General features: G+C 34.2%; 1 protein-coding gene across 14 annotated transcripts in view; it reads right to left on the reverse strand.

Moving 5' to 3' along the window:
* The window catches only part of SNAP91 (synaptosome associated protein 91), a 149,027-nt gene that overhangs the window by 71,465 nt on the left and 64,855 nt on the right, over positions 1 to 12,707 (reverse strand). For all 14 annotated transcript variants that reach the window (XM_045498925.1, XM_045498924.1, XM_045498918.1 and 11 more), the window contains exons 8-10: positions 11,809 to 11,915; positions 7,359 to 7,400; positions 1,700 to 1,770 (exon numbers count right to left, since the gene is read on the reverse strand). In XM_045498925.1, the coding sequence (XP_045354881.1) occupies positions 1,700 to 1,770; positions 7,359 to 7,400; positions 11,809 to 11,915 (220 nt within the window). The remainder of the gene's footprint in view (positions 1 to 1,699; positions 1,771 to 7,358; positions 7,401 to 11,808; positions 11,916 to 12,707) is intronic.

Raw genomic sequence — 12,707 nt, forward strand, 5'->3', positions numbered from 1 at the left:
TGTGCAGGGTGTGGGGGACCCTGAGGAGGGTAAGAGTACAGACCAGCTGACTTTTCACCAATACGTATCAGGCATTGCCCAAGGGAGAGGCTTTAAGTCCGGGGGATGTGCATATTTCCTTAGTTGGAGGTCCTTCTATCGAAGGAGCAGGGACATTTCTTAGGCTTCATGCCTCCTTTTGCTCGAATCCTATACAACTCCTTTGGCTTCTTAGATACTCTAATACTGGGTGGCCCCAGCAATAACTGGAAGTGGTCATCTAACATACTCCCATGTCACTTAATGTACTCTCATGTCTTTTAGTTGACATCAATTTATCCACAAAATTCTGATCATCCATGGCCACGATGAAGCAGGGGCAGACCTTGTACTGTGGTGACAACCTTGACAGAGCCCCTGAGAAGTCCTGCCATGCATCATACCCAACAGCTCTGCCATAACTGCCTGAGAGATTTCTACACTACTGTTTATCATTGAAAATTTAAAATATGCAACGATCTTTATACTAACTTGGAAAGGATGATAGAAATGACACTTAGCTAATGAAACAACAAGCAAAAAGTAACACTGAGACATGAATCTAGATTCTGGGCAAATGCCGAGAGAGAAGAAAGCAGAAAGAGGTTGCATTTTGATAACTATATCATAGGCAAAATCCATCATCAGCATACAGCCCTGCAATGATCACTTCATAGGTCATCTCTGTTAACTTCTGCTGTCAATCTAAATGAAATAAACAAAAAGCTGGGACCAACAAACACAGATTTCAAGCTGACTCTGTAGAGAGAATAGGTGGAGATAATGAAGTATAAAACAGTCCCTGAACTTTAGATTCAGAAAATCTATTTAAACCATATATGTGGGAATAAAATGGCCACAACACAGAGTAGTGCATGATTAAGGAAGGCTTAATGAGGTAGCCTTCCCAGGATGGGTAAGATTTACACACATGGAGACAAGGAAGGTCAGTATCCAAAACTAGCAGAACTGTAATTTGAGCAAGGCACAAAGACTGAAAAGCACAGGGTCTTGTGAATAGACCAGTTTGATACTTGCTAGAGAGAAGAAAAAAAAAAATGGAACTTGGACATTTTTGCACGCAATGAGTAAAAATAGTGAAAAATGTATGTGCCCAAACACAAAGATAATGAAAATCCAGTAAAATTGGACTTATTGCTGATTGCTATTCTTTGTATGAAAAAGATGTCTGAGCAAAATGTCAGCAGTATGCCATGCTGAATGGTTCAAGTAAGGAGAGTCTAAAATGCAGAAAACTATACTTGAGGGCTTTGCTTTCTTTCACAACAGGGTTGGCAGTGTAAAAGAATGTTCAAGGCTACCTGTGAAACTGCTTTACTCATATGCCCAATAACAACAGCCTCAATTTTTAAACATGAGCAACTCTTTTTCAGTATATTGTGAATCCCCTCTAAGGGCAGGTATATATATCAGCAAGTTCAGGCAACCTATGTACAACCTACTAATTTGCTGCATGAGCCTGCAGAAAGAGTGCCTATATATGGGGTCACATTGCCACAAGTTAATGGGATGAATGGGGTTTTTGAGGGAACCTAGAAGAATTACAATAAAGCATACTCTAAATCTGTAGTAGTATACATGGTACCATGATATATCTCATTCTTATAAAGAACGACTATAGCATTTTTAATCTTATTTAGAATATACAACTAATGCGTACTTGTTTCCGGGTTTCTTTCCTTCTAATGTATTTAGATGCTGTTCAAGGGTCTCCATAAGACTGCTGGGAGCCTACAATAAGAAAGTAAAAATAAATGTCTGCATTGCTTTCTTTCAAAGTAAATACACTGGAACATCACTGTAACTTTGTATGGTGGAGTTCTGTGGGTGGACCCCAGTACATATGTGAGATGATTTCATTCCAAGTCTTTTGGTACTTAAATATTTAAATTCCATGGAATCTCAGACAGGCCATCGTACATATACTTACTCCCACTGCATAACAAATAGCACTACAGCATGGCTTCAGTGTAGAGATTACATTGGATAGACTTTTCTATGATACTATTTATATGCAGTAAACTCAAATCAAGTTAACCATATATTTCCATAAGACCATATGAAAAAAGAATAGGTATTTGTATCTAAGTAAGAAATATAAGTGCCCAAACACAAACTTACAGAGGTTTGAAAATACAGTAAACTCTCACTTATCTCTGTTTGACTGACATGTTAGGAAAAATTGCTACTATATTAAGTAAAAGGGGGGGGGGTAAGTGATAGTTGTGGAGAAAAGAATACAACTTTAATAGTCAACAACAATTAAGATTTTCTTATTACTGAGCTACTTAATTTATATACATAACAAATACTTTAGCAAATATGATAATGTTAAGCTACTGTGTATTGCCAAATTTAATATATTTAACTCTTTTATTAAAAGGTACCTGAACTGTTTTTATAATAACATTTTAGGCAATACAAAGTGATGGCATTTACTGTATATTAGAAAGAGAAATATGAGGTTCATACATATATTCCACTCCATCTATTCCTCAAACATTAGAAATTTAATGTCATCTTTAAATAATTTTAACCTAAATTAGACCTTAACAGCAGCATAAGCATTCAAAGAACAGCATTCCACGAATGAAATATGTAACTACATTTATAGATACATTAAATTCTAACAGCCTTCAAATTAATATGAAATTGATTTTGAAGACTTTTAATATGCTAACTGCTAAAACAGCTCACAGAATTCAAGGAAATTCAAACAACTGTACATTTTACATTGTACCTATAATGACAAAGTAAAATTCTTATTAAAGTTTTTTAATTTTAAAGGTTCTAGATATCTAATACCATTTTCACTTCACCAATAGATTCATGAGCCATCTTAACAATTATGTGGTTATTATATATGTAATTATATGATTATTATATATATAAATTACTAAATGAGCCAAACATGTAAACTTATAAATATAAGTTACTAAGTGAACAAAAATATTAACTTCATCAAAGTGATGGAGGTAGGGTAGAAGGAGTCAGACCTGTGACCATTATCTAAAACATTATGGACTCTAGAATAGAAAGAGTAATGATTATAGGGGATGTAATAAATTTAGAAAATTATAAAAATTATGATTTAAAAATATAACTTAGGTGACAGTAGACTTACTCAACAAATTCCAACAAATTGCAAATAAGAGTATATCTCTAAGTTTAAAAAAGGTAAAAACTTAAGATGTAAGGAAAATTTTGCTCTATAGAACAAACAGTATACTATAAAGACATGTTCATTTAATAAACAGAATATGCACTGCCTTATTAAAAGGAAAAAAAATAGAGCCTCACAATTTTTAGGCAAATTAACACCCAATAACTTCAACATTATCATGTTAATTTTCATAATACTTATTATTATAATTGCCATCACAATGGAACCTAGGAAGCCTGGGAATAGAACTTCAAAATTTTCCTATTTCTATTTTTTTTCACTGGGATTGTAGTAAGGAAAAAATACATCAAGCCACAGAACCTCTCCCTGGTTATAAGACATAGGTCTTCTAAATGTTAAATGCAAAGTAAAGAAAATGTGATTCTAAAACGGTTTAAAAAGACAAGTGCTACTTACAGTCACAAAACAGAACAATATGGGATAACAAAGAAAGAGGTGGTGTTTTCATCTATAAACTTCCTTAGTTTCTTAAAAACAAACAAACCAAAAAACCAGAGGACAGTTTGCAATTCCATTCTTTTTGCAAGGTTTTTTCATAATTTAAGGATGAAAAGTTTAAAATAAAGTACCAGTCACAAAAATCATAATAGTTAAACAATTTTTTACTAAGAGCAGACTACAAAACTGACTTTTGTCTTTAAGGGGAGTTATTTTGTAATGAATTGCAGATACAATTAAATTTGGAGCATTTTATCTTACAGGTTTAAAAATGCTTCATCATTTATAGTTCTTATAAGGACATGTGAAGTGTAATAGAAATAAATTCCTCAAGTGTTTTTGGAGGAAAAAACAATTTTGATAGCAATATTCGCAAATGTAGCAGTATCAGCTGCCTTAACTCTATCTATGGCATGGAGTAGAACTTGGCATATAGTAGGCAAATAAACAAAAACGGTCTCAAATTTCCAAGGAACAAAACTTTGAGAATACCTCTACTGTTGGAAAAGGAACTTAAAATAACAAACTACAATTAGCAGTTATCTTTAGTTCCTTATTTTTAAAAATGCTGAAGTCAACGGGCCAATCAGGTGGAAAACACCAACCCAAAGACCAGAGTCAGCCTGTGAAAGCTAACAGGTAATAGCAATGTATCACAGTTATCCATTCATCAGTGGGACAGTTGTGTTTTTTTTTTTTTTTTAACTTTTCTTTACCAGCAGTTTTCAGATCAACCAGAATTCCTAATAAGAAAACTTAAGATGTTTTTCATAAACGGAGGTATTTTAAATTTGGAATGCACATACACATATACACACCCCAAACAGGAAATGATATTTTGAAAATCCTTTTCTTGGAACAAATTTAAATCCGACTTGTGAGCCCAGGATCAACAAGGAAGCATTCATCTACAATTCAGATACTTTAGATTCTAATGCATCATTAAAACCAAACAGGAAAAAAAGCAACCAAAAGATCCTTCAAATTTTTCATCATTAGATCTCAGAAATCATTGGAAAGTGCTAAGAAGCAGTTCTGATACTGTATTATTCTTCTTCTCACCCAATATAGCACTTTTGAATGTTTTGTTAAAAGTTCATTGATGTTCATAAATCATTTAAATGCAGTTCTGATGATATTATATGCAAAATTATTTAAAGAGGGCTGCAGATGACCACACTGGTATTTATTGTGCATTTTCCAACCAAAATGATGTCCATTGAATTCCTCTGCTCCACCTTGCTGTAAGAATTCTCATCTTTCCAGTTACAAGCAGCCTATTCTTACTCCCAGACAGTAGGTAGCCTTCTGACCTCCAACTCCTCCTTAGCCCTCTTCCATGTTGGGTATTTTGGTTCACTGCCACAGCTAGATTCAGTGGCTGTAATGGCCACACAGGAGCTGGCAGAGAGAACCTAATCTCAAAGGTGTTAAACTGAGTCCACACAACCTGGTATCCCTGACCCATTTCCAGATTAACCATGGTCTAACACTGTCTAAAGGACTAACCCTAGAATAGTTCACATTCCAGCTCTGCCTGACCATACCATCATAGTGGGTCTAAACTGCCAGATCAGTTAGAAGTCTCCAGTAGACCTATGGAAGGGGTTCTAAATAAGAATTAGGAAGTATATTTAGCTCTGTCACAATCCTAACAGAAATCACAATTAGGTTACTTACTAAGAAATTTCAGAAGCACTCAATACTCTTGTATTGAGATTTAAGTATATGCTGGAGAAATTAACTAGGGAATGCTTAAGTGTGTGTGAAGAAGTAATTTAAGAATAAATGTTAATATGGAAGTTTATGTGGCTCTTAAGGACACTAAAATAGCAGAGGAAAGAATGATACCAGATTCTAATGAATCTCTACCACAGAATACCCAGGGCACAACTTTACCTTCTTTAAGGACTGGATACCTGTTCTCCAAATTAGAGTAACACAATGTACAACGTTAAACAATATGTCTCTGGCCTTTTTGAGAAGAGATTATGTAAGTGATAATGAATACTATAGTAACATTAAAAATTAAACCCAAGTATGTGAATCCTTCTTTCAATGATACCTACAATTTTCTAATTTTAAAAACAAAAAGGTATTTAAGCATTCTTTTAAACTTTGTCTCTTTCAAACACTGTACGAACTGAGACAAATGAGGGTCTATTTTCTTAACTGAGAGCCTCCCTGATATGATAGTTTTACTTTTATTCCACAGTGAGAGTGGTCTATACAGTTTAAATAAAGGTGATTTACTATCTCTAAAAGCTATTCATTGAGCAAAACATTTTAATATCTACCTTTTTTAGGTTAATATGTATTATTTACCTGGGCTATTTTACCAAACTACAATGTAAATGTTTATTATCATTAAATAATTTAAAATGAAAGCATACTGATTGTCTTCACTTTTTATTACAGCGTTATTAAATTCATGCGTCCATATCTAATAAAAAATTTTTAATGGTACTTTACATACTTAATACCTAAACCATATCCAAAATGATACTAATATCTTATTCAGGTACATATCTGATCAAAGAACATTATCTTCTCATAATAGCAAAAATATATTAATATTCTGTCTACTAGAAGCAGTGATCTCCCAACTTTTAAGGCAAAAAGTACAATGCCATCATGTTTGAATTGTTCTCAAAATTTTACTTATGAAAGATTATTGGTATTTAGTTGGTATTTTAATAACATAAATACAGAGACTATTACTTTGGGGTTCTCTAATTTTTAATAAAAATTTAAGGTTAATATTATTTTAAATCTAAAAACATTGCAAGGGATTATAGTCTATTATATACATTTTGACATTATTAAAAACTGGGTATTTTTCATTATGAACATTTCCTTCTATTACAATTAGTTTTTATTTACAAAGACAGGAAACTCATACATTCATTGCTGGTATGCAAGAAGCTCTATATTCTCTCTTATCATCTCACTGTCTCTAGTTAAAGGACATGTTTGGGATAGAATTTACCATAACAGAGTAAAGAGTTGATTAAATAATAACAGTTCCTGCCAATTATGAGAAAAGTCACAAAGTAATTCTGCACACGTGAATGGTCTTGATTCTACATATTAGGAACGCTACAGTGTGCCCTCTTGACACATAAAAAGATTGATAAGATGGCACCACTATTGCTTTTGCTTACTAGATGGTCCCTAGAAAAATCACTTATCTACCACTAGCACTTTTTTTTTTTAAAGGTTCTTTTACAGAATTTCTTCCACTTCACAGGGGAGTCAAGAATCAGTGCATGCCTGGGAAATGTTAAAAACTAGGAGAATAGCAGAAAAAACATTCCTAATGTTCTGACTACATGCCTACCAATAGTCACTGTTCATAAAGCATTTTTCAAACATTATTCAAGGTTTCATTTTGAATCAAGTTGAAGAATGAAAACACAGTCTCAATAAGTAAATTCAGTTGCCTTTAAAGAAGAAACTGTGTTAAATGGGCAGGAAAATCTTCACATTATCTCCAGAAATATATTCAATAGCTAGAAAAAATAAGCAAGCCAAAATAATTTCCAGGAAAGTTGGCTGACTTAAATTCAAAATGCATTAAATGCTTACAAGACTATGCCCTAGGTAATTTATGGCAAACCACTATAGTGGTTTAGTAAAGTACCACTATAGGGGTATAGTAAAGTATACTATACTTTTTATTCAGAGAATCACTTACCTGTGTGAGGTCAGGAATGTCACCTTTATCAATTCCAACTTGCTGCAGATTAAAAAAAATAAGTTACTAATGGGAATTTTTAAAATTAATTTCTTTGCATTTAACAGATTACCCACAGGATTAGTTAAGTACGGCTCAATCCTGGTATAAAAGAATTGTCAATCTCACTTTGAAAATATGCTTTGTGTAGTTTTCTACTCAATATAACAGAGCAATGATTTTGTTAATGTAGTTAGATATAACAAATGCACAGAATTTTACTGGAACCCAAAAAAAGACTTAAGAAATTGAAATATAAAATGTAAAGGTTTCCTCCATGGCTAATGGCAACTAAAAGCCTAAAACAAAATTCTTATACTAAATTTAAATTAATTATACTCAGTAAGTCCTCTGGACAGGGAATGTTCATTTTAATAACTTGTTCAGAGTATAGTATCCACCCCTCTTCCCACAGAGAACCATTTTGTTTGTTGCTTATGTATCCTTCCAGAGTTTCCTTATGTATATCCAAGGAAACAGGAAATATATAAATACATATTCGCTTCCCATGTTACTATACAATAATAGTGTATTACATACACTGGGCTTATATTTTTCATTTAACGATGTATCTTAGACCTATATCCACATTAACACATAGAGTTTCCTTATTTTTACAACAGCGTCTTTTCCTATTATTTATTTATACGAGTCATGTATTAACAAACACTGAAGTTGCTTCCAATCTCTTGCCTTACACATAATGTTGCACACACCATTTGCACCTGCGTGGATACATCTGTAGGATGCATTTATAGAAATGGAATTACTAGGTAAAAGCATATGTGAATTTTTAGTGTTGGTAGCTTGGGGAGAGAGGTAAGGGAGGGAGGAAGAGCAGAAAAAGAGAAAGAAAGAACAAGAAAAAGCAAAAATATGGGAATATATTAATGAAGTGAATCAATGAAGAGAGTATATAGGTGTTCACTATATGCTCTATCAACTCTTTTGTAGATTTTAAAACAATTCAAAATAAAAATTTGGAGAAAAACACAAATCATAACTTAAATTCTCTCATTTTATGTAAATAATGAAATTTAGGCTCAAAGGAACAAAGTGGGTTAAATTAAGTCTCTCTCTTTGAGAAATGAACTGCTTTGATGTTGATGGAAATGCAGAAGCCAATACATGAAGCGTAAATGTTCGGCTCCTACAAAGACAATAAGACAAACTGGAGGTCGGAAAATCTACCCGTGTGACAAATGCTTAACTAAGTTATTTCTTTTGCTTTCTCTCTATATACAGCAGGGTTTCTCAGCCTTGGCACTATTCACATCTTGGGATGATAATTCTTTGGTGGGGTTTGTCTTGTGCACTGTAGGATACTGGCAACATCCTTGGTCTCCACCTACCGGATGCCTGTAGACTTCCCCCACCTCCAGTTGCGACAACTAAAAATGTCTCAAGACATTGGTTGCTGGGGAGATGAGGGGAGCATTAATTGCCCAGTGTGAAGAACCAATGAGGTAGAGCCCTGACCCTCATCCCTCTAGAGCAACTTAGGCTGCAGATTCCTCCCAGATGTGTAGACTTTACCTGCTAATGACTGAACTCTGACTTTAGGGAAGCTACTCCTGCTTCCTTAAACTCACTTAAATATTACAAATTATGGAAATTATAAACTAAGGTAACTTCATTCCTTTTATTTCTATATTTTAATACCTCTTTAGGTGATCCATTAAAATATTAATATGAATGAAGTCAGCATGTTTGAAATTAAAGTATTATGGATCTTTAATATTGGGATCTTCTTGGCAAAAGGTGATGTGTTTCTCTTAAATAGTTAACACAACTTTCTTGAACAGAAAGACATAATTTAGGAATTCTTCCTTGACACTGCTATTTTCACTCACCTGAACTTCTGAACCATAATGTAATTAAAGGCTTGAGCTAAGGGGTGGCTGTATTACAGAAATCTCATCACTTTCTGTCTGCAAATATTCTGGGAGATATAACTCCTACGACTTGGTATTTATCTTAGAATAGCAAACTAAGAATAACTTACTTCTACAAAAAAGGAAGTGTGTTTAGCAAAAACGCCTATTACCTATAAAACAACCATTTTACAAAGTTTCAGTTCTCTGCTTTAGGAGACTTCATTGTAAGAATTCAAAACATGGGAAGTTTTCTACACTTTAAGCAATTCTTCTGGGATATTTGAATATTTCCATAATAGTTGTTTGACAAGTCTATATTTCTTTTAGTATGGCAGACAATTCATTAACATTTGCCAAATAGCCAATATACACAGTTGTATTTTAAAAATGACATTCTGCAAGTCTTCTGTACATTCTTCAGGAAAATGGCACTAACTACAAGGTAACTATTTGGTATGAGTCCACACATATGCATACCACACAAGAGCTGTCTGGTAGAGAGGGAAGCTTTGTACATGTGTTAAGAAATTTCTGTATTTACCAATCATAACCAAACCACTCAACACTGGTATTCAAACAATTAATGCCTAAATTATGAACAATGTAACTTAAATAAAGAAAACACAAATGGTTACTGTTAGCCCATTGTGGGTTAGCATTTATTCTATGAAAAATAATTTTGTAAATTAGTATCATTCTATAACAAAGTCCTGGTCATAACGTTCAAATAAAAGTATAATACTGTATTCAGTTATTTGAAGAGAAACTCTCAGAATGACATTGAATTTCTATATATTTTCTTTTCGACAGCCTGACATGGGCCCAGGCTGACATGAGGTTATCAAGAGACATAAAATAAAGTTTTACATCTAAAAACAGAATGGGGCGCCTGGTTGTCTCAGTCAGTAAAATGTGCGATTTTGGCTCAAGTCATGATGTCATGGCCATGAGACTGAGCCTTGTGCCAGGCTTCATACTCAGTGTGGATTCTATCTTCACACTCAGCTTGGGATTCTATCTCTCTGCCCCTCCCCTGCTCACTCACACACACTCTCTCTCTCAAAATAAACAAACATTAACATTAAAAAAATCCAGAATGAATCAATAAATACCCCTTTCTCATGAAGACCTTGAACCCAGCCTTAGCGATTAGAGAAACATATACCCCAGGCTGTCACATGCCCAGCTCCTTACCTTAACGTATACAGTAAGAGATAGGAAAACTGACTAGCATGTGCACCAAGAATTAATGAAACAATGAAAGGATGTTCAGCTCTGATGCTTAGGCATTACTGATCTTTTCACAGAAAAAAAGGGAAATTTTTACTAGATTATTTTGATAACTAAGGCTAAACCACAGGAAAATCTTATCAAATACAAAAAATAAAACTTGTGTGGTAGCAAAAGTGAAAGTTTCAAGCAATTCTATCCCTCCTTAAAGACAACCAACATCAATAAACCCATGAGAAGTACACATGAATATGCTTTAATGTATATGTAATTCCTATACGCTCTTCTTTACTGCTTCCCATATTATATACAAAAAAAGACTTTTATTCTGATTACAAACTATTTGGATCAAAGGTCAAGAGGTAGCACTTTATAACATTATTTTAGTCTCCTAATATGAATGTGACAATTATTATTCCTTGTGAATAGATGAAATTTGAAAGATAGATAATGCACGGACTAGAGTGCATTGGAATTGTGTGTATAAAATGCTTGTTCTGGTGTTATATTCTGAAAATGGCAAAAACAGCAAAAACATGGCATGAATGTCCAATATCCATGGCATCATATGCTTCAGAACCCCCCCTTACACAGCACTCCAGTTAGTGCTAACAATTCGTTCACTGACATGTAAGAGAAGAACCAACTGGTCATCCTGCCAAAGGACTATAGTAACAATGTCATATCTTCCAATATCAGTATTCATCAGTAACTAGATTTCATAAAACACTAACTTACAGGTAACCTCAGGAACACCAACTGTATGGTTACACAGTTATTATGATTAAGAACAAAGAGATATCCTTAAGAAACAATGTATAAACTTCATAAAAGTAATGAAATTTTCTGGTTAATTTTTTCATTGTGTTTAAGTCATTGACAAAGTAAGAAGGTCATATTTATGACTTCTACACACTAACAACAATACACAGACTTTCCTAAGGGCTTTTCCCCACAGGGATCAGTAAAAAGGAAGCCCTTCCTTACAATCAAAGATCGCCATTAATTAGAAGGGGAGATGAACCACCTTGCAGAGCTGAGAATCTGCTGAGTGTCCAGGACACCTGTATTTGAACACAGAATGATCATTAACTGGGATGCAGGAGTGCAGAATACAGTTGTGGATGAGAAGCTGGAGGACATGACCTCTGAGTTCACTTCCAATCCTAACACACTGGGGCTCTGGGACAGAATGTCTTGACATATTATAAACCCTACTATTGACTCCAGATACATAAATTAATATTAACAAAATTAATATTCTTTGTTGGAATGTTTTTCCAACAAAGCTTAATATTACTTACCTCTGCAACCTTGAGAAATTCAGATACTCGCGTCATTCTAGTTAGAAATCGTTTGTAAATTTCTAGGGCATCTTTACATTGTCCTTTCTTCATTTCAAAAAACTTTTCTGGAAGAGATAGACAAGCATTTTGAAAAGGCTATTGTATTCAATTTTCTTCTAAGTTTATGTTAATACTGTTAATTAAAACCTAGGGGTGCTTGGGTGGCGCAGTTGGTTAAGCATTCGACTCTTGATCTCGGCTCAGGTCATGATCTCATGGTTTGTGAGCATCAGGCTATTGGCGCAGAGCCTGCCTGGGATTCTGTCTCTCCTTCTCTCTGCCCCTCTCCTGCTTGTGCTCTCTACTCTCTCTCTCAGAATAAATAAGTAAACATGGGGTGCCTGGGTGGCTCAGTTGGTTAAGCATCTGACTTTATCTCAGGTCATGATCTCATAGTTAGTGGGTTCGAGCCCCGCATTGGGCTCTGTGCTGACAGCTCAGAGCCTGGAGCCTGCTTCACATTCTGTATCTCTCTCTGCCCCTTCCCTGCTTGTGCTGTCTCTCAAAAATAAATAAATAAATAAATAAATATTAAAAAATAAAAAATAAATAAATAAATAAACCCACAATTTTCAAAACACCTAAATGAATGTTTGGATCAAAACACCAGGCCTTAAAACCCACATGAGGTACTAAAGCACCTAACCAAGTAGACCTGCAAAGTTTAAGAACAGTGTTATGTTCTAGGTGTCTCAAACGAAGGCATTTAAACAGTAAAAGCACAATTAAAGTAGAAGAACATATGAAATGTCACAAGTGAAACTCATGATCCATATGTCCCAGTACCCTGCTTTATCAAATTCTTGCTGATGATCTCAAAAGTTATGATTGTGTTCTACAGCATTCTTATTTTCTTG

This window comes from Leopardus geoffroyi, chromosome B2, assembly GCF_018350155.1.
Source record: "Leopardus geoffroyi isolate Oge1 chromosome B2, O.geoffroyi_Oge1_pat1.0, whole genome shotgun sequence".
Lineage (NCBI taxonomy): Eukaryota > Metazoa > Chordata > Mammalia > Carnivora > Felidae > Leopardus > Leopardus geoffroyi.